At 53.5% G+C, this 21,334-nt stretch overlaps 1 protein-coding gene across 5 annotated transcripts in view; it reads left to right on the top strand.

The window, feature by feature from the left end:
• The window catches only part of RFX2 (regulatory factor X2), an 88,752-nt gene that overhangs the window by 60,430 nt on the left and 6,988 nt on the right, over nt 1–21,334 (top strand). For 3 of the 5 annotated variants that reach the window (XM_032883731.1, XM_032883728.1, XM_032883726.1), the window contains 7 exons: nt 7,104–7,178; nt 13,222–13,403; nt 15,284–15,403; nt 18,089–18,204; nt 19,090–19,208; nt 19,532–19,644; nt 20,071–20,225. In XM_032883731.1, coding sequence (XP_032739622.1) covers nt 7,104–7,178; nt 13,222–13,403; nt 15,284–15,403; nt 18,089–18,204; nt 19,090–19,208; nt 19,532–19,644; nt 20,071–20,225 — 880 coding nt within the window. The remainder of the gene's footprint in view (nt 1–7,103; nt 7,179–13,221; nt 13,404–15,283; nt 15,404–18,088; nt 18,205–19,089; nt 19,209–19,531; nt 19,645–20,070; nt 20,226–21,334) is intronic. The other 2 variants (XM_032883730.1, XM_032883727.1) reach the window with 1 other exon arrangement.

Raw genomic sequence — 21,334 nt, 5'->3', positions numbered from 1 at the left:
GGTGCGGCGCGGCTCCCTACACGTGCCCCTCCAGTCTCATGGCCACTCTTCCATGTGGCCCGTGGGGCAGGCGTGCCACCACACTGCCCAGAGTTCACCATGGATTATCAATCGCCAAACGTGTCTTCTCTGCAGCCTGCATTTCCAGTGAAGACGCGAATATCACCCATGTACCAGGCATTTGCTAGAAGCTTCCTCATTCTCTGCACATCAGAGCTTCTGTCCAACTGTCAGAGCAACAACTTTGCAGGCAAACGCACACTGTTTGAGAAAGGGAGTTTGCCAAGAGCACATCTGCTTTGCTCTGGGACTCAAGTATTTCTCATCACTTTTTTCTTTAGTAGACTCCTTTTTTTTTATTATTATTATTTTAAGCACCACTTTAGGTTCACAGAAAAATCAAGCGGGAAGTCAGAGAATCCCCGTAGCCCCCCTCCACCCCCACAGTCCCACGGTTGCCCTCATTAGCCTTTCACAGAAGTTCGGTACCTTTGTCACCCTCCATCTCGACCCACGGTTACTACTAACTAAAGCTCGCGGTTCCCATTAGGGTTCGTGCTTGGTGCTACACATGCTGTGGGTTTTGACACATATTCAATGAGATCATCACTTCGGAAGCGGGTTTTGCACGTTTCTTCGTGGAGGTGGGAGCAGTACCTGGGTTTACTCAGGAGGGCTGCTTTGAAAGAGAGATCTGAGGTTTTCATCTCTCTTCTGCCTCCGGTGACAAAGTTAAAGAAGGAGAATGTCATCCGGGAAAGAAAGCAAGAAAGCACGCTGTGGCGCTTATTTGGAAACTTCGCATATAATTTACCAGGGACGTCGTTCCTGTTCCAGAGCGTACAGACAATGTCAAGAGTGACTGTGGATAAATGGGCTGTTCATTGATCTGATAAAATCCTCTTCCGTTCTTCGCCCATTTCTCATTTTCTGGTATTTTCTTCATGGCTGTGGATGCGAAAGGACCACAGTGTGTGTGGCTCTGGATGGGATCCCGGACCCGAAAAAGGACATCAACACGGTGGTCATCACATTCTAATGAGGTCTTTCATTGACTCATCGCGGTGAATGGGGGTTGGTTTCTGGGCCTTGATCTTTGTGCTGAGATCATGCGAGATGCTAACAGATGGGAGGGCTGGCAGAAGAGTACAAAATTCTTAGTGCTACTTTTGCTACGTTTTTGTTAAGTCTGGAGTTATTTCCAAATGAACAGTTTAAAAATTCTTTAATTCAGTAGACCTTTATTGCTTAAAGTTCTAAGAATTGCGAGAACTAAACACGTCAGCTGCTGAAAATGATTACCAATAGTCCGTCGGGCGCTCACAATATTGTGCAGCTATCCCCTCTATGCCCACGTCATTTTTTAAAAGTCAGTTTAACAATAAGGTCTAATACATCCGTAACGTGTAATTCTTGGTAGAACTATTTGGCAGCGGGAGCAGCAGACTACAGATGCACAGCCGGATCCAGCCAGCTGGCTGACTTTGTAAATAAAGTTTTATGGGCACACGGCCACGCCCATTCCTTCACTTGTTGTCTGTGGCTGCTTCCCAATCCCACGGACAGAGTGGAGTAGTTGTGGACAGAGACTGTCTGGCTCACAGAACCCAAAATATTTACTCTCTGGCTCTTTACAGAAAAAGTTGGCCAACCCTTGATCTCTAAGAACTGGCTCAGAAAGATAATCACAGAAGATTCCATGATAGCAGATCTGAGTATGTAGCACAATGCTGCTGTTGCTCCAGCAGTGGTCACTGTGGCCCTTGGCAGAGGGGACCCCTATCCAGTGGCCCCTCTTAATGAGATTATTATGTTATAAATGGAATGGCCACTTGGGCATACGCTCATGACCTCAGAGAAGTAACCTCCACCCTCCCTCAGGAGCCCCCAGGACAGTCCTTACAGCAGGTGGCATCTTGCTAGGGTTATACATGAAAAGAGGGGAATTTTCTAAATAGTTGGCTTATTTGAATATACTTGGGAGCTATTAAAACGCGTCTGCTATTTGCTATTACGTTAGGGTTCTTGAGACGCTGTATCTCTGATCAGGAGTCCTTACGTGTTCTCTGCCCTCCTTCCTTCCGGACAAGCCCTTAACGCGTGACATGTGTCCTTCCCCTCCGCCCTTATTCTGTTCATAATTCATGTAGCAGAAACCAGTATTAAGTGGCCAGTGAAAAGGAATATTGCTAAACCTTGCAATTGCAATGAGTGAAAAATAAAAATGAAGGTCCTGATAAGTTAAGAAACGGAAGCATAAGCACATGCACAACACCAAGAGGGAAGGAAACTGCGCAAGTTCAGAAACCGGAAGTGACTTTCAGGAAAACTGCCCGGGGGTGGGGGGCGGCAGGGGCACCACTTCGTCCATCCCTGGCTCCTCCTTACTGTTCCATCTGCGGGCCTGTGCAAATAGCATCTTGATAAGTATTTTTAAATAGCAAAATGTTGAACTCCAATCAAATATAAAATTAGTTTTTATTTTAAGCATATTTAAACACTAACCTCTCCAGCCACCGAGAGGATTGAGCCAGGCGGTGCGAGTCACTCTGGCAGGTGTGTAAGGAAGACCCGACTTCAAGTGCAAGATGCTCCTTGTTCTTGGAAGCAGGACCCGCCTCCTGCGCGGGGCTGGGCGGTGGCGCTACAGCGCTCTCTGCTGGACAGACGTGCACACTGCGCCGTCAGGGCTGACTCCAGAGCGTTAACCTCCCCGTCCAGCCTTGGGCGCGGAGCTGGGTGGTTTCCTGACCCTCACCACCTACTGACGTTTACACGAAGATTTAATTTTAAACACAGTGAGGGGCGTCTGGGGGGCTCAGTGGGTTAAGCCTCTGCCTTCGGCTCAGGTCATGATCTCAGGGTCCTGAGATGGAGCCCTGCATCAGGCTCTCTGCTCAGCAGGAAGCCTGCTTCCTTCTCCCCTTCTCTCTCTGCCTGCCTCTCTGCCTACTCATGATCTCTCTCTGTCAAATAAATATTTTTTTTAATCTTAAAAAAAAAAGACACAGTGAACACCTTGGGAGTTTCCACTGTGCATTAAATTAATTTCCTGCATCCGAGGACTTGATCAGACCCTACTTAATAGCTGTGGGTTCTTCAGGATGATCTTAGGCAGCAAGCCTTAATTTGTGTTCTTTTCCACAATAGGGTCAGTCAGTCCTAAATATGTCCGGCACTCCTCTGGGTGTCCCCAGGACCCTCCCAGGGGCCCTACGGGGTCAAAACTGTTTTCATAATAATGCTGAGCCATCAGTCACCACTTTCCCTCTGCTGGCATTTGTACTGATAGTGCAAAACCAACATCGATGAGCCCCCTGGGGCACAAATGCAGGTACAGAGCAAGGCAGAGGCGTTGAAGTCTCCCAGAAGTCACTGTGGTCTTCACCACCCTGCACTCACAGTGAAAAGGAAAAGAGAACAGCGGATGGCATCCTGCAATTTCCAATTAAGGGTAACCCACAGTCCTTGGTGGGGCTATTAATTGCTGTTAATTGTATTAAATCTCAGTCCTAGAGCTGACATCTTTCCAATAGTCTGTGTGACAAAAGGCACTTCTGCTGCCAAAGGCTGATGATGCCCCAAGGAAAAGCCACCGGACAAGTGACTATGAGCCAAACCAGCCATTTCTGTCAAGAAACACTGCTTGAAGGAACAAGGGACAAATGACGATTATTCAGACTTGGGGAACTGGCAGGCATTTTCTCAAAAATGATCGGCGCGAGATGGTTGTATCCAGGAAAACAGCCGACTGATGTGGTTGCCAATACATTTTCAACCAAAGAAGAATTACAGTTTTGAGCTTAGTGGTGATATTAACCAGTGTGATTTTTCAATACTGTGTCATGAAGCATGTCCACATTTGGAACATCTGCCAAGTCAGTGGACCAGTATTTTCCAAGTGACAAAGCCACGCATGTAGGGAACAGATCCATTCAAATGGCCAGAGAGAACAGTGGTTTTTTTAATTAGTTGTGTATTTTTTATCAAGGTCAAATTCACGTAACATAAAACTCGTCATTTTAACCACTTAAAAGTATATGATTCAACAGCACTTAGTACATTCTCAATGTTGTACAATCCTTACCTTCTTTAGTTCTAGAACATTCTCATCAGCCTGTAAACTGGTAACCCTGATGGGTTAGCAGTCACCCCTCCCCGCCATTCCCTCCTCCTTCAACCTCTGGTAACTACTCTGCTTCCTGTCTCTAGATTTTCCTGTTCAGGACATTTCATGTAAACGGCATCATGTACTGTGTGGTCTTTCGTACCTGGTTTCTTTCACTGAGCATCATGCTTTCGAGGCTCACGCACGTGGTAACATGTACCACTACCTTTTTGTGGATGCATAGTGTTCCATTGTATAGATAGACCATGTTGTGTTTATCCAATCATCTGACCAACCTTAGTATTTTTCCAGGTTTTTGCCTTGGTGAATATGCTGCTGTGAACATTCGTGTACACATTTTTCTGAACACACCCAGGCGCGGAATTGCTCAGATTTAATAGTTTAACTGAGTTTATGTGTCACATTTCGAGGAACTGTCGGACTGTTTCCCACAGCAGCTATGCCATTTTACATCCCACCAGCCATGTGTAAGAGTTCGAGTGTCTCCGTATCCACACCGACACTGTTTTTTTCTTTCCTTTCTTTCTTTTTTAATAGCCACACTAGTGTGTGTTAAGTGGTATCTCCCTGTGCTTTTCGTTTGTATTTCCCTAATGACCAAGGATGCTGAACATCTTTTCTTGTGCTGCTTGCAGACGTGTCTGTTCAAGTTCTTTGCCCATTTTTTTAAGTGGGTCTTGGTCATTTGGTTGTTGAGTTGTGAGAGGTCGCTATATATTCTGGATACAAGACCCTTATCAGATATACAGTTTGGAAATATGTTCTCCCATGCTGTGTCTTGTCTTTTCACTTTCTTGACAGTGTCCTTTGCTGTACAGAAGTTTTTAGTTCTGGTGAAGTCCCATTTTTTTTTTTTTTTATCTTTTGTTGTTTGTGCTTTTGGTGTCATGTAAAGAATCCATTGCCAAATCCAAGGTCATGAAGATAAACCTATTGTACATGACTGCCTTATGTCTTCTTCTAATCATTTTATGGTTGCTGCTCTTACATTGAGTTCACTGATTCCTTTTGAGTTGATTTTTGCATATATTGTGAGGTAAACAACTCCATTTGTTTGCGTGTGGAAACCCATCTATCCTGGCACCGTTCGTTAGAAAGTTTACTCTTTCTCTGTTCAGTGGTCTTAACACCCTTGTCGAAAATCCATTGACCATAGACATACAGGATTATTCCTGGATGTTTAATCCCATTCCATTGACCTATGTACATCTATATGTCTGTCATTATCCCAGTAATGTTTCATTTTCTGCAGCTTTATAGTAAGTTTTGATTGAAATCAGGAAATGTGAGCCTTCCAAATGTGTTCTTTTTCAAGATCGTTTTGGCAATTCAGGTTCCCTTTAATGCCGTACAAATTAGGATCAACTTGTCCATTTCTGAAAAAGCAGCTGGAAATTTAGTAGAGAATTTGGATAAGCATTGTGTTGATCAGCTTGGAGAGTATCACCATCTAAATATTAAGTCTTCTGATCCATGAACATAGGATGTCTTCTCTTTATGTGGGTCTTCTTTAATTTCGATCAGCAATGTTACAGGTTTCAATGTATAAGTATTTTACCTCATTGGCTAAATTTATTCCTAGGTATTTTATTTTCTTTGGTGCTGTTGCAAATGGATTGTTTTCTTTATTTCATTTTCCTATCATTCATTGTTGAGAAATGTAACTGATTGTTGTATGTTGATCTTGTATCCTACGAATCTGCCAGGTTTGTTTATGCATTCGTCGTTTTTTTGTGGCTCCTTCTGGATTTTCTATGTCTAAGATCATGTTGTTTGCAAACAGAGATAGTTCTACTTCTTCTTTTCCAATATGGATGTCTTCTATTTCTCACCGTTGCCAGACTGCCCTGGCTAGAACTTCCAGTAGAGTGTTGAGCAAAAGTGGCGACTGGACATACACGGTGGCGGTCGGAAGAGGTGATGGGCAGAGCAGGATCCCTCTCTTTCCTGCGCTCAGCCCCAGGAGCCCTGTCCAGCTGCTCTTTCCAAAATACGTGTTCCACCTGCTTTTTGCACATGCATCACTGAATGAAGTCTGCCTTCCCAGCGTGTTTGAGGATGGTCATGGTGTGCCTTGGGTTTATTTCCTTTCATTGCAGTTCTCTGCCTGTCGTGGTGGGCTCCAGCAGATTCCCCACTTCCACTTAACATGTACAAGGGGACGTCAGATTCAGCACACACAAATGTGGCAGGGGCCGCACACAGCCAGGTGTTTCCTCCTGTCCAGCGGCCTGCTGGACCACCTCAGCTCCCTGCTTCCATGAGGTCCTCGGAACCCAGATCAGAAGCCCCTTCCCCAGGAAGACCTCCCTGTTAGTTCCCCGTGACTGTCCCTGGGACTTGTTCTCATTCCTACGTAAGCTTCTCTGCCCAGCCATGCTTTGTAAACCTTCAGGAGTGTATCTCCAGGACGCGTCCAGTGGTCCCAGGGTTTGACACCTCTCAGTGGCAGGGCCAGGGTCTTTGGCCGCGTTGGTATTTTCCTGGAGCGCCCAAGAGGGAGACCCTGGGCTCTGGGCCAGGACAGGCCAGCCGGGAAGTCAGCATTGCCACTAGCTGTCCTTGGGTGGACAGCGGATTCTCCGCAGCAAACAGCGATGGGTCCAGGGGAGCAGTGGGGTGGTCGTTCTGCTGGCTTTGCTTCTACCTGGACCCCCGCCTCTGCTCGGGGTTCACGCAGACATGCTGAGCTGCAGCAGCCCCTGTTTGCAGACCGCTTCCTTGTGCTGTTGGCGCCCCCGCCCTGGCTCCTACGCTCAGCCGCATGTCAGGAGTCGCGCCCCGCTCCCCGCAGCTTCCCCCACAACCCTGCACCTAACCACACCCCCGCACCCGCGTCAAGCCTTGTTTTTATCTTGTAGGTGCTTGAATCATTATTTGGATATTAATAAAAACCGATCTTGGCTGATGCTAACCATCTGATTTCCTTTTTTTTTTTTCTGTCTTGTTTTGTTTCTGCACACATTTTCTTTAGCTTGAAATGGCGATTGAAAACCTCCAAAAAAGCGAAGGGATCACTTCACACAAAAGCGGTTTACTCAACAGCCATGTAAGTGTGTGTCCACCTGGTGGCCTGCCCCGCCACTCTCGTAACCTTCGTAGGCGTTTTAAAAAGCAAGCGAAGGCCATGAAATGACCCCTCTCGGGCGCTGAGAGGAAGGGAGAAAGCCCACCTAGAATGCTTCATCCAGCCAAAAAAACAAAAACAAAAACCTTTGAGCAGCGTGAGGGAAAGGGTCCTGCCTCTGAGCAGGTGGCCGGTAACAGCACGTACCCTCCCAGCACTGACGGAGGGAAGCATGAGAGCGGGCAGGCGACAGGTGTCATAAATAACGTGACACTAAGAACAGGCAGGAACCACAACAGAGAAGGTGGTACTCGGAGCGCCTTAATGACTCTTAGCTGTGTTTCCCGTCCGTGAACAGCTCTTTGGGGAAAAGAATAATAACACTAGGAGAAAAGTGCAAAGCAACACGCTTCTACTGATTTTAACTGTATGGCATCTTTCTCCTTCACTCTCCTCCTGGGGAGACTGCTGGTAGCTTCTGTGCCAGGAGGCAGCGAACATCCTTGTCTCTGGGCAACTTCGTGAGGCAGGACGGGACTGTAAGAGTATTCCCTAACTAAGACCCTTCAAGACTTTGGGACTGCCCAACGCACCAAGTGAGGCGTTGGCTCAAAGGGCCGTGATGTTGGGGCAGAAACCCAGCTAGGGAAGGTGCAGAAACTTCTAGGTTTCTGGATTGGCACAGGTGTGCTGGGCTGCTCCAGGTAGCCATGACGAGAGTGAGAGCCCTGAACTCCTGGGCCTCAGAGGCCGGGTCACTGGAGGGGAGAGCAGTCTCACACCCGTTGTTGCAAAGCAATAAATATATAAGGAAATAAAAGTGTGAGGCCCCTGCTGAGTGCCTTCCCGCCCCCCTCACCCCGGACCAGGTGGCTCATGGCTTCCCTGTCGCCAGTTACTGCTGGCCAGTGTCAGCCCTGTGGCCAGATCTGGGGAGGGAGCAATTGCCAATATGTGCTTGCTCAGTCTTAAACTTGGGCCACCGTGCGGGCAAGTCTGCACAATGGCCTGTTCAGCAGGGCCCTGAAGCAGACACACGTGGCCTCGACATGGCCCATGGGCCCCAGCACCCAGTCAGCCCCGAGGAAGGCAGAACGGGGTGCAGACCCCAGGCAGGCAGAGCTCCGCGGAAGTGTAAAACGTCTGCGGGGAAACGCATGAGCCGCTTGTCTCTGGCTGCAGGGGCGCTTCTGGCTTCTAACACATTTCCTTTGGAAGGAGACTCCTCTGACTGCTTCCCTGCCGGTTCGGTGTCCAAGCAGGAAAGGCTCCCTGTGTCTGTTTCCCCCTGGCCATGTGTCATGTGTTGTGGAGCTGCGAGCAGCAGGGCCTGGGCATGGCGGCTTAGAATCAGAGAAGAGAAATAAGATCTTTGTGAAAGCCACCTGGAGCTCGTCCCGCTCCTGTGAGAGCCAGGAGGGGAGGGAGAGAATGGGTCCTGGCCCCTAGGAGGGACCCATGGCCCTGCGGCCGCTGGCCACACTCACTTATGATGCTTGTCACCCTGGCTGCTCGCAGCCCACAGTCTGAGTGCAGGGCGATGCTGGCCGAGCCCCAGCTCCTTTGCCAGCCCCACCCTAGGGCTGACAAGCCGGGCTGGGGGCCGCACCCCATGGACCTGTTTTCCTGGTGGCCTCCCAGCCGACCCTTCTCAGAGAGCCGGGGCGGCAGCGTCCCACCCACACACGCGCTGGGAATGCGTGGGCAGTAGGCAAGCAGGGCTGAGAAAGTGCCCCCAGGTCACACCAAAGCGCACACAGACACCAGCCGTGGGGGTTTCCTGCTGGAGCCGGTTCCCGTGCTCTGCGGAGTTTGCTTGCTTCCCAAGGACGATGACGCCGACACACTAGCATGGGGGCAGAGGCCAGGGGTAGCCCCGAGCCTGGGAGACGAGACAGCGTCTTCCAGACCCAGCCAAGGTCAGGGTCTCCAGGAATTTCCCCAGCCCCTCGAGGGGCTGAGTGAAACCCAGAGGGTCTGCCGGTGGAAGAAATCTTCTAGCCTGGGGTCGAAAGCCCCACAGGAGGAAGTGGGCCTCGAGCGGTCTCAAAGATGGGGATGGGCAGATTTGGGGGCCTGAAAGCCAGGGAGAGCTGTGTGTAGTCAGAGCTGTGGGCATTTGCCCTGGGCACAAAAACACCTTCCCCACCACCGCTGGATGCCTGGCCTGGGGGCAGGGGGGGGGACTTCAGTCAAGGTCCCCCGCCTTGAGTAGGGGAGGGGCCTGGGCTCCTCCCAAGGCTGCCCTTCAGCCATCGCCCAGATCCCTGCTCAGAACAAACCACGCACCATGGACGGACCCCCCCACACACACACTGGCTCACAGTCACTGTCACACGGGGAAGGCGTGATCTATATAATAAACTCCTGTTACTTCCAGACCCCGGGAGGAAGACCGGCTTGTAGATTAATTGTATTTAGATTCTATGACTTTTTTTTTTCTAATCGAGGAGCACAAATTGCCGAAGATCACATGGTCTTCAGTTGGTGGCAGACCGCAGGCCTGTGTGATGACAAAGCGTGCCGGGCAGACCAGGGTTGGGGTTTGGCTTGAATCGGCAGCTTCCCTGGCTGAGTTCCTTGTCCAGAAATTGCTCCAAATTATCATGGCAAAGGCCTCCAGCAGTTGTCTAGCTCAAACTGCTGGTTTCTTTCCCGAAGCCCCTCACCGTCTTACTGACCACACCCCGGCTCCCAGTGGAACGCTGTTTCCCAGGGGGCACCGCCGCCAGGCCTCTCCAACCTGCCGGCTTGGAGCTGTGGCTCAACACCGGCACGTCCAAAGCCAAGCCCTGACTGCCCCTCCAGCCCCCGCGCCTCCCACTGTCCTCTGCTGCTCACCCCCGCTTCCCATCCTTCTCCCAGACCCCCCCACCTCCAGATGCTCTTGACCTCACCTTCAGAACCATCCCGAATCAGACCACTTCTCCTTCCCCCACCAACTCTCCTGTGGAGTCTCATGGTCACCCCCTAGTGATCCCTTGGCTGCTGCCCTCCCCCAGCTTCCAGGCCTGAAACCAAAGCCAGATCATGGCACCTCTCTGTTTAGAAGCCTCCAGGTCCCCCATCACACTCCAAGTAGAAGCCAGCATCCTCCAAACAGCCTCCAGGGCCCTGCCTCTGCCCCTGTCCCCTCCTTCCCCTCCCCTCCTCCTTCTCTCACAGGCCCTCTCACTGTTCCTCCAACATACCAGGCCCAGTGCTGCCCCAGGGCCTTTGCACAGGCTGTACCCTCTGCCAAGAATGCTTCCCCATGGCTCCCTCCCTCAGCTCTGTCATGATGTGACACTGGTCACCTGAATCAGCTTCCTCTCTGTTGCAAAAGGGGGAGAAAGTGTAACTGATTGTTCTGGGGGCTGCTAGAGGTGTCCGCTCTCCCCAGAGTTACTTCTGCTTGGGAGATAACCACGCATCATTGATGTCAATGCCAGCATAATTACCCAAGTGAAGAGATCCATTTTTTATTTCAACAACATGGGGCTGGGGGATGGTGATAAGCCGAAGTGATCGTTCTTCCCCAACACTTCCTCATACCTGTGAGCCGGTCCTGTTGAGGGCCCCTTCCAGCGCACCACCCACGGAATCTGACCTCACCCCTCTAGCCTGAAAGTCCATATTCCTCTCCCGCTCCTAGAGGATTCCCTAAGAAGCGGCGCTCTGTGCTCCCTGGGGGGTTAGGGAGGCAGAGAGAGAGAGACTCCAGCTTCTGCACCCTGACCGTGGTCTTCCTGCGTGCTGGGGGCCCCTCGGGGCTTCAGGACCCCTTCTCTTGGTCCGTTGCACTTCCTGGGGGTGCAAACCTGGGCAGACCCGGTTCCATCTCTACCTGCGTGGGGTTCTTATTCTGGTGGGGGAGACGAGCAATAAATTTATCTCTGAAGAAAAACCCTGGGGCTCAAAGGACCGCCTCAAATACCAGCCCTTCCTCAGCTGGATCCCGACCTGCCAATAAGAGAGGTGGCAGCCGGGGAGCCCAGTTACCCCTGTGCCTTGTTGCTGGGGGGGCAGCTTCCTGGCACCGAGGGGGCTGTGCTCACCCCTCCACACCCTCCAGATGTCCCGCCGTCCTACTGACCCGCAGCCTCCCAGAGTCCAGTGGGCAGGGGTGCTCAGGGAGGGGAAGAAGGGGTACCCCGAGAGTCCGAGGGCAATGCCACGCTGACATCAGCGAAGGCTTCAGCTTCCAGCAGCGAGGGGAGCGCGGTCAGGGGCCAGGGAGGACCAAGGAGGCGGCTCCTGGGCCCGGGCGAGACTTTGGAGAGGAAGGGGCAGCAGAAGGAGCACACTCCTGGGAGCACCTCGTGGCTCCCTGTCCTAACTGCCCCGCAGGGGCCCCTCACACCCGCCTCTCGCTCGGCCTGCACTGGAGCAGGGAGGCCCGGGGCTGAAATGAAGGGACGCCAGGCCTTCGCCTGAAGATAGCCCGAGATGGCCAGGAGGCGCCAGGTGGGGCTCAGAGGAACCAAACTTGGCCCTGAGCTGACAACTGTAGACACAGGCATCCCTTACTCTGTTCTTGCCACCTCTGTGCCTATTAGAACCTTCCCGTAGTAAAACTATCTTTTAAAGGGGAGACTCCAGCCCAGCCCCCAGCGTGTGTGCTGGGTCTGGACAGGGCCAGTGACCCGAGGTCGGCTGGGGCTGAGCTGTCCCTGGACTGACGCTCACTTGGGGTCTAAAAGGGCGTGGAACGTGTGCGACGTGCCGGGCCCCCTCCCCCCCCGGTCGACAGAGGACAGGGAGCCCCTCGCAGCTCGTGGCTTAGGCAGCCCTCCCCACCCCTGACCAACCTTCCCGCACGGGATCGGGCCTCAGGCCTAGGGCCTACGCACGTGGCTCCCGCCCTTCTCCAAATCCCCAGCACGGGTCGGGGCTTTGGTGTTCACACCTGAGACGTCCCCTGATCAGGGAACAGACACACACTGCTCTGGGGGGGTCCGGGCGGGTGGGCCTCCTCTGCGCCGCTGCCCGGTGTGGGGGCTTGACTGTGTGGACGGCTCCTGCCCTTCTGACCCGATGCTGAGCTCTGGTGGGGAGTGGGGGAGAGTGGGCAGCGGCTTGGCTGCCTTCCGGCCTGGGCACAGAACCTGGCACGGAAGCCTCTTCAGTCCTGTGTCCCGTTTCCGCTTACAGCCTCTCTCTGCGTCAGGGACATGAGGATAGGTCAGTCCACCTCTGTCTGCCGCCCTGTCTTTTGTTGTTTCAGAAGGAAAAAGAAAAAGCTTTCCTGAGAGAAAACATACCACACATTCCAGAATGTATGGTCCGGGCCACTCAGTCACCCCACCAGCCGTGGGAACACAGACCTCTCAGCCGGCACACATGTCCTACCTCAGGGAGGAAGGGCAGCCACTCGCATCGGGTCTGAGAGCGCAAGGAAGAAGGGCAGGAGGAAGGCGTGTCTAGGAATTCTCAGCCTGTTCTAGTAGAATCCGGCTGCCGCAGAGTGCAGAATTCCTGGTTGGGGCCAAAGATAGTAGCACAAGCAATAGGGCAAGAATTCAACAGGACTTTCATATTCAGTGACCAGCGATGAAACAGGTAGCCGAGCTCCAGCCATCTTAATCCTTAGATGAATGATTTGTCCCTCAATCACAACATATTAGAAGGTGGACACACTCCAAAGGCCCACGTCACCCCCTTCAGTGCCAGGGGCAGTGCTCATGGGTCCGTGGAACTTGCTTCAATCCTCCTCTCTGTCTTGACATTCCTGTAAGTTTAAGAGACATGTTGCTTCTAAATGATTAGGAAACACACCCAAGAGGTGTCAGTCCTTTGCAGGTTTTTATAAATTAAGTCAAGGAATCTGAAAATCAGGCTGAACATTGAAGGAATAAATACAGGAGCGGAGAGAAGCTATTAACTCATGTGCCCAGAATCTCTCCTATCCAGATCGGTGACAGTGGCTGTGAATTTCCTCCTCATGTTAATGGAGAGAAAGTATGTGCTTCTCTTAATGAGTCCACATTAGCCTTTCAGCATTTGGGGGATCCTGACGAATGGGAGCATATCTTTCTTCGTCCAGCTCCAGTGGCTGTTGGATAACTATGAAACCGCAGAAGGCGTGAGTCTCCCCAGAAGCTCACTCTACAACCATTACCTTCGGCACTGCCAGGAGCACAAGCTGGACCCTGTGAATGCCGCCTCCTTCGGGAAGCTGATCCGCTCTGTGTTCATGGGCCTGCGGACACGGCGGCTGGGCACCAGGTGGGTACATGGGGGTGCCCGGGAGCCCACGCCCACCCGTTCTCCTGTGTTCTCTATGCAGATATAGAGCTTTTGGAGAAGGTGGTCTTTCTCCTTCTGTCCACACGCCTCTGGGTGGACTTGGAGTTGTTCTGAATTGGCGGCAGCATGAGCCTGACCGGTCCAAGGTGTTAGCTGTGGGCCATCTCTCTCCTGGTGACTTTGCTTCAGCACTCTCTCTTTGTTTAAAATTCTCCATGATAACAGGTTTTCTTAAAAAGCAGCCTCTGGATTATCACATAGAGTTGGATTTATGATTTTTTGATGCTTTCTGCTCTGCCTAGACCAATCCACCACAGCCCACCCCTGGTCTGCAGCAGCCAGGGACTGTCACATGCCACAGACTTAATCCCAGGCAGGAAGCAAATGCTCCTCCCATTAGAAAACAGCAGCCATACTCTATTCAAAGTGGGTGGGCTAAAGCACACAGAAGGCATTTCCTGCATGGCTGCTGTCTGTGAGGTCACACGTGGGGGTGGGGGTCACTCACACACCCTCAGAAACTGGTGTGGGGCCAACAGAATGTTCTCTGCCACCCTCTGATCCTTTACAGAGAGCATCAATGGATAGAGGAGAGAAGGATGGGGAGCCCCTGGTCTCCGGGGCCATAGCCACCGCTCCTTTGGGGCCTCTCCAGAAGGCTCATGCATGGCCCACACTGTCAGAGTGTCCCAGATGCTGGCCTCAGGATTGGGGCTTTTCTCCCCCCTGCTTTTCCCCCTCCTGGCACCAGCCAAGCTTCTACCTCATCCAGATAGGACCCATGCTCACCCACTTGTCCCTATTGCCAGACACGTCTGTCCTTCAGTACTTCTCTCCTAAGGAGCCCTTCTGACCTACTTCTTAACCAAATTGTCTAAAGCCCTTTGATCATTCATTTCTCCCACAATAAGCTGATAGTGTTTCCCAAAGTTTGCCGTTTTCCAGATCATGTTGTTAGATGATTGGGGGCAGGAGGTGATGATGATGATGATGATGGTGGTGAGAGTGGTGATGGTGAAGATGGTGATGATGGGATAGTGGTGACAGTGACGATGGTGATGTTGGTGATGGTGATAATGGTGATGGTGATGATGGTGATGGCAATGATGGTGATGGCAATGGTGATGATGATGGTGATTGTGTCAATGGTGGTGATGATGGTAATGGTATGATGATGATAATGAAGGTGGTGACGGTGATAGTGACAGTGATGATAATGGTGAAGATGGTGATGATGGGACAGTGATGACGGTGATGATGGTGCTGTTGGTGATGATGGTGGTGGTAGTAATGGTGGTGATGGCAGTGATGATGGTGATGTGATGGTAATGATGGGATAGTGATAACAGTGATGATGGTGGTGGTGATAATGACAGTGATGATGGGATAGTGATGATGGTGATAACTGGTGATGGTGATGGCGATGGTGGTAACAGTGATGATAGTGATGGTGCTAATGGTGATACTGATGGTGATGGTGATGGTGAAGATGGGGATGATGATGATGATTGTGTGAATGGTGGGTCATGATGGTAATGGTATGATGATGATAATGACGGTGATGATGGTGATGATGATGGTGGTGAGGCCATGCCCGATTACAAACTGGACCGCTTTTCCCACTGCAAGACTTCCCAGAGCCTTTATAGTACTAAAATCCAAGGGGCAATCTCCAAGAGGGGGATGCCAAGTACAGAATTTCCTAACCTCTCTGATCATGGAATAGCCCGTGAACATTTCCCACATGGTCCAGGGAACACTGAACCTGAGCACCCAAAATGAAGGGCCAAGACAGAGCACTTGTCTTGTCATTCAGAACATCTGCAAAGAGAGCTGACCCTGAGATGCTTGGTTTCTAGGGGCAACTCCAAGTATCATTACTATGGGATCCGCCTGAAGCCAGACTCGCCCTTGAACCGGCTGCAGGAGGACACCCAGTACATGGCCATGCGGCAGCAGCCCATGCATCAAAAGCCAAGGTGGGTGACCTGGGCTCAAAGGCAGCCTGAGAACCAGCTTTACTGCCCAAGCAAGGGTCAGGTCTGAGTTTCACTTGGGAGAACATACAGAGAAGTGTTTCTCAAACATTAAATACACAGGTAGGAGGGGACTCTCCAAATTGTGATGGAAAAAATAGATTCATATGAGCCTGTCTCCAATGTCCTGGAAGAGCAAAGCCACAGGAGGCTGGGGACACAACCTCGTCCAGCGAACAGAGCCTTCAGATCTTTCTCTTTAAAAAAAAAAAAAATACATTATTTTTTTAAAGATTTTATTTATTTATTTGACACAGAGAGAGGTCACAAGTACGCAGAGAGGCAGGCGGGGGGCAGGAAGCAGGTTTCCCGCTGAGCAGAGAGCTCGACGTGGGACTCGATCCCAGGACCCCGAGATCATGACCCGAGCCGAAGGCAGAGGCCCAACCCACTGAGCCACCCAGGCGCCCCCAAAAAATAGACATTATTTTTTGGAATGGTTTTAGGTTGCCAGCAAAATTGGGTAGAAAGTGCAGTTTTCCATATGCCCACTGTGCTCACATGCGCAGTGCACCCGCCATCAACGTGGCACCAAAGCTGTGCATTGGTTACAGCTGACAAACGGACATCGACACTTCATTATCACCTCAAGTCCGAACCTGACATTAGGGGTCAGTCTGGGAGCTCCGTTCCAATGGGTTTGTACAAACGTAGAATGACATGACTCCGGGATTACAGATCCCACAGAGTAGTTCCGCTGCCCTGAAAATGCTCCGTGTCCTGCCCATTCAACCTTCTCTCCTCCCCTCGACCTCCGGCAGCCACTGACCTTTCTGCTGCCCCCAGAGTTTTGCCTTTTCCAGAACACCATAGAGCTGGAATCCTAGATCTTCAATTTTCAACTATGGTGGGGGGCAGGGGGTGGGGAAAGGTAACACTGAAACCAACCCAAGAAGCCTGAAGAAGGAAGCTTATCTACTTAAGTTGCTGCTCCTTCCTGACATTTGGATCCAATGGCTGAAAAGTCCTGGTCATTTTCTGGAATGTTCTCTCCTCTATCCATCGCACACTGACTCATCGTTTAAGGCAGGGCTCAGCAAACCTTTCTGTAAAGGGCCAGAGAGCAAATATCTTAGGCTTTGCAGGCCAGACATTCTGTCCAGACTACTCAGCCCTGCCGTCGTAGCATGAAGCCAGCACAGGTGATACAGGGACCAGTGGGCATGGCTGTGTGCCAATAAAACTTTGTGCACAAAACAAGGAGCGGCACCGGCCCTCCACAGCTGTGGTCTGCAGGCCCTGGTTCAGGGCCCCACTCAAACGCCACGTCCCTGGCCATCCTGCAGCCATGCCTCCTTCCCTGCTTCCCTCTGTCCCTTGCTCCTCTCTGGAGTCCAGACTGTTCCATGCGGCCCCTTCGTAACTTGGCCCATCCGTGTGCGGCTCAGACCCCACTTTAGCCGCTCTAAGGCCATCCCAGTGACTCCAAACCTCATATCCAATCGTGGGAGTTGGAGGTCACAGAAGACAGTCTCCAGAACATTCTCCAGTAGCCAACATGAGAGTGGAACCAACAGGCCATCCTGAAGCTGCTGGTGCACAGACGTGGTCCCTGTAGCGGCTGCTTGGTGTTAGCGTCGGGCCCCCCCAAACACCGCGACTCAGCGCACCAGCAGAGCGCTACCTCGGGAGCAGCGACACGTCTCACGGCGACGGGCTTGTGCCCTTTACACTTGTAACCCCCGCCCATGTCTGGCGCTCCACACCTGTCTGAGAGACTTCTGTCCGTCCTCATGGGAAGCCTGGCCCCACTTTCCACAAGGAAGGGCATCCCCGCCAGAGTCGGGCCCCCCTGCTCTCTCCACCACACGCCGTCACCACCCCGCAGCCGTCTGCTGGGCTCAAGGCATCCCGGGCCCCCAGGGAGCCCTTCTCTGTGAGTGTCGCCCGTTTGCCGCCAGGACAGCGGTTTTCTGGCTCTGCTTTTGCTCAGGGCAAAATGAAAATCCCAGAATTTCCTTTGAGACCATCGGATAGTAAGACACTTGTGAAGTTCACTTACCTTCTGAGGGAGAAGTATTAGGGGAAAAAGGATACACACGCCCCCACACACAAGCAACCCCGAGTATCCGTCAGCGGCTGGTTGGATAAGCAAATGTGTCCGTCCATCCAGACAATGGAATGTTACTCAGTTTTAAAAAGGAAGGGCCTCTGACATCTGCCACCACACGAAGGGACCCCAAGGACACCGGGCTTGTCAAGAGGAGCCAGACCCAGAAGGACCCATCCCGCAGGACCCCACTCCCAGGAGGGCCCCAGAGGAGTCCCGTCCCCAGAGACAGGAGAGGGCGGGAGCTGGGGCTGGGGTGGGGTGGGGAGAGTCCATGCTTCATGGGGACAGTCTCCATTTAGGGAGATGGAAAGTTCTGGAGATGGAGGCTGGGGGTGACTGCAGGACAGTTGTGAGCGTGCTTCATGCCACAGCGCTGTGCGCTTAGAGACGGTTACGATGGTGAATTTCATGTTGTGTGTATTTTAGCACAAGTTTTTAAACACTACACACGCACACGCACACGCACACACACACGCACACACAGCCCAAACTGAACCCCGCTCGGCTCTCTGCTCCTTGAGCGCCTTAGGGCTGCACAGCCGGGGCCTCATGGTGGCGCCGTGTCTCTTGCCCAGGTACCGGCCAGCCCAGAAGACGGACGGCCTTGGGGACAGCGGCTCGCACGGCAGCCCGCACGGCACGCCAGAGCAGGCCATGGCCGCGCAGAGCCTGCACCACCAGCAGTACCTCGGTGAGTGCCTCCCACCCCGTGGATGGGGCCGGCCGGGAAAGCGGGGTCCGCTCAGCTCTGGAGGCACCAGCCACCTCTGTGGGGCTGCTCTGAACAGCCAGCCTGCAGAATCTCTCTCTAATGACGCAGACGTGTTCTAGGTCAACCTTCAGGGCATTCCCCCAAATTGCAGAAGAGTCAGCGGGTGCCCCCAAAATGAGTGTGTACAAAATGACCATCAGCAAAAGAAGCAAAGAAAAGGAAATGCCCATTGGAAAGAAGACTGGATGTATTTTAAAACCTGTTGCCTGGGGACTTGGCTGCCCTCCTCGGTTCTCTTCCCGAGGTCCCTGGAGCATTTAGGGTGCTCAGGACTCCTTACAACTGGCTCTGCGTCCTGGTGGCCTGACCCACAGCTGCCTGGCCCTTCCCTGCGAGACCCCCTCCCCTGCCGGCCCCACACCTGACTCTCAGCTCGTGCCCAGGGAGGCTTGCTGAGGCCTCGATCACAGACACACACACCGAAGATGGCTGTGGCCTTTGGGTATATGTAGTGTGTTTTTCGAGCCCAGAGAGAGCCCTTAAGGGAAGCAACTTGGGACAGCCACAGCCGGCCCCTCCCCAGACTCGCTGCCCTGGGTGGCCCCCAGGCTGGGGGGATGGGAGCGCCCGTGGAGTGCGGGACCTGGGCTCAGGGCTCATCTGTGTCAGTGTATTATTCACTGTCCTCGGGAGATGACAGTGTTGTCCCCTATTCTGTCCCTGAAAAAAAACCAAAGCTTCAAAGTTGTCAGACCCAGGGCTGGGGGTGGTGCGGGTCACTGGCAACCCTGACCCGAATCCCCCAGCACCTGCGCCTGCTGCCTATGGCCCTTCTGCAGCTCTGCGACCCCATTTTCCTCCCAGATGTGTCTCACGTCTTCCCGGAGTTCCCGGCACCCGACCTGGGCGGCGTCCTGCTGCAGGAAAGCATCTCGCCACACGACGTCAAGGCCCTGCAGCTGCTCTACCGGCGGCACTGCGAGGTGAACACCGGGGGGACCCTGAGCCTGGGCCCCGGGGTGGGGGTAGGGCCGGGTGGAGCGCAGAGCGAGCCTCCCACCCCGCCCCAGTGGGGCGCATCAGCTTCCCACGTCGCCAGCACCGCCAAACTCTCAGACCATCAGGTGTCCCTGGGTGACCCCGAGGAGGTGGGAGCGGCCCCCTGCTTCTTCTTATGGTGTCGCTCCTGACTTCAAAGCACCCCACTGCTCCTGTCACAGCTGCCTGCTTGGCATGTCCCGACGACACGTGATGGGCCACTTTAACATGCACATCCGTGAGGTCGACGGGCTGTGTTTATTCACAGGCAACTTTGGACGTCGTGGTGAACCTCCAGTTTCACTACATTGAGAAGCTGTGGCTTTCCTTCTGGAATTCGAAAGCCTCCTCGGGTGATGGCCCTGCCTCTCTACCTGCCAGGTAACAACTTTCGTCGCCCCCCTGCCCCCCCGCCCGTCCCCAGGGAGCGCTCTGGCTCCTTTCCCAGGACCCCAGGGCTAACCTACAGGCTGGGGACACCCACATGGTGACCCACAGACAAATGGGTCCCTTTCCCAGAACTGGCGCTCAGAACCCCCCGCCTCTGTGTGTGTGTGTGTGTGTGTGTGTGTGTGTGTGTGTGTGTGGTTTCCATGCTATGCGTTCCCCATCCCCTTGCTTCCGCACGAGGGACCATAGAGGGAACCCTGTGCCGTCCCAAACAGAGGACGCGTCATCCCCTGGCCACAAGCAGGGAGGTGGGCAGCACGGGCCCGCCAGGGAATTGGAGGCGGGGAGGGGTCCATCCCGGGGGCCCTCTGCCACCCTGCAGGCTGCGGCTCACCCCGGCTCTCCCATTCCCCACAGCGATGGGGAGCCCGAAGGCGCCGTCCTCCCAAAGGACAAGCTGGTGTCTCTGTGTAAATGCGAGCCCATTCTCAAGTGGATGAGGGACTGCGACCACATCCTGTACCAGGCCCTGGTGGAGATCCTCATCCCCGACGTGCTGCGGCCGGTGCCCAGTAAGCAGGGCTGCTGGCTGCTGCTCTCTCTGCCACCCCTGTGCTTTCCTTGCCCCCCACCCCCCGGGAACGAGGCTGCAGGGAGGCCTACCACCCTCGGGTTGCCGCCCGCCCGTGCTGGCTCGGTGCTGAGGGGCTCCCAGTGACATGCCAGCCTCTGAGTTCCTCTGGGGCCCGGGATGCCCCGCAGAAGATCCCTAGAGGGTGGACGGAGGTCACAGAACAGCCCTACCCTTGTCGGCAGGGTTGCTGAAAGCCCTGGAGAGGGTCTCGATCCACTGTGCCCCTCTGCCCCCCAGGACCACCTGTGGGCCCCTCCCCCAGCAGTGACACGCACCCCCTTCCCCCCACGGGGCACACCCTGCCAGCCCCTTACAGGCTTTCCCTTGGGCCCCCAGGCTCCTGAGGAACCTAGGCCCCGAGGCCTCGCTCTTGATGAAAGACTGAGGGGTGGGGAGTGGCCCGTGGGTACACCTGGTGGGGCCCTGTCGATATTTGCGCCCGTGGGCACGACAGAAACTTCGGACTTTCTTGATGAACCGGTGTGCTGCTTTTGGGCCAGAAAATGGGAAACAGCCAAACCATCGCGTTTCTCCTTCGGGCTTGCCTGCCGGACACTGTTCACGGCGGCGCTCGGTTAGAGTCTCTGTGTTAAGGTTTGAGTCGGGGTAGATTTATTTTCACATTTTTGAAGTTTTTTTCTTTTTAAACAGTCTGATTCGTTTCTTATTTGCAAGCCACCTCACAATAAATTTGGAAGTTGGTGGAGGATATGTATGTGCATGTGTGTGGATCGGGGCTTCTCCACGGCACTGTGGACTGGTCCCTGGCATGGGGGGGGCGTCCTGGGCACTCTGGGGGTTTGAGCCTGGCCCGCTCCATGCCGGGAGCTCCCCGCATTGTTGTGCCGGCCACAGATGTCTGCGCACATCCCCCAGCGTCCCCTGGGGGCAGAGTCATGCTGGGTGAGGAAATCACGTAGGCAGGAGGGAGAGGAACGGAGATGAAGGCCCCAGGCGGCCCCCAGTCCTTACCCAGCGCCTCCGTCAGTAAATGCCCGAAGTTCTGCTGGGTCTCGCGTCCGTCCCTCGTCCCTCTTCTTCCCTTGC

This window comes from Lontra canadensis, unplaced genomic scaffold, assembly GCF_010015895.1.
Source record: "Lontra canadensis isolate GAN:19392208 unplaced genomic scaffold, GSC_riverotter_1.0 scaffold88, whole genome shotgun sequence".
Lineage (NCBI taxonomy): Eukaryota > Metazoa > Chordata > Mammalia > Carnivora > Mustelidae > Lontra > Lontra canadensis.
Note: the sequence above shows the minus strand (reverse complement) of the source record. Positions and strands in the feature narration are given on the sequence as shown.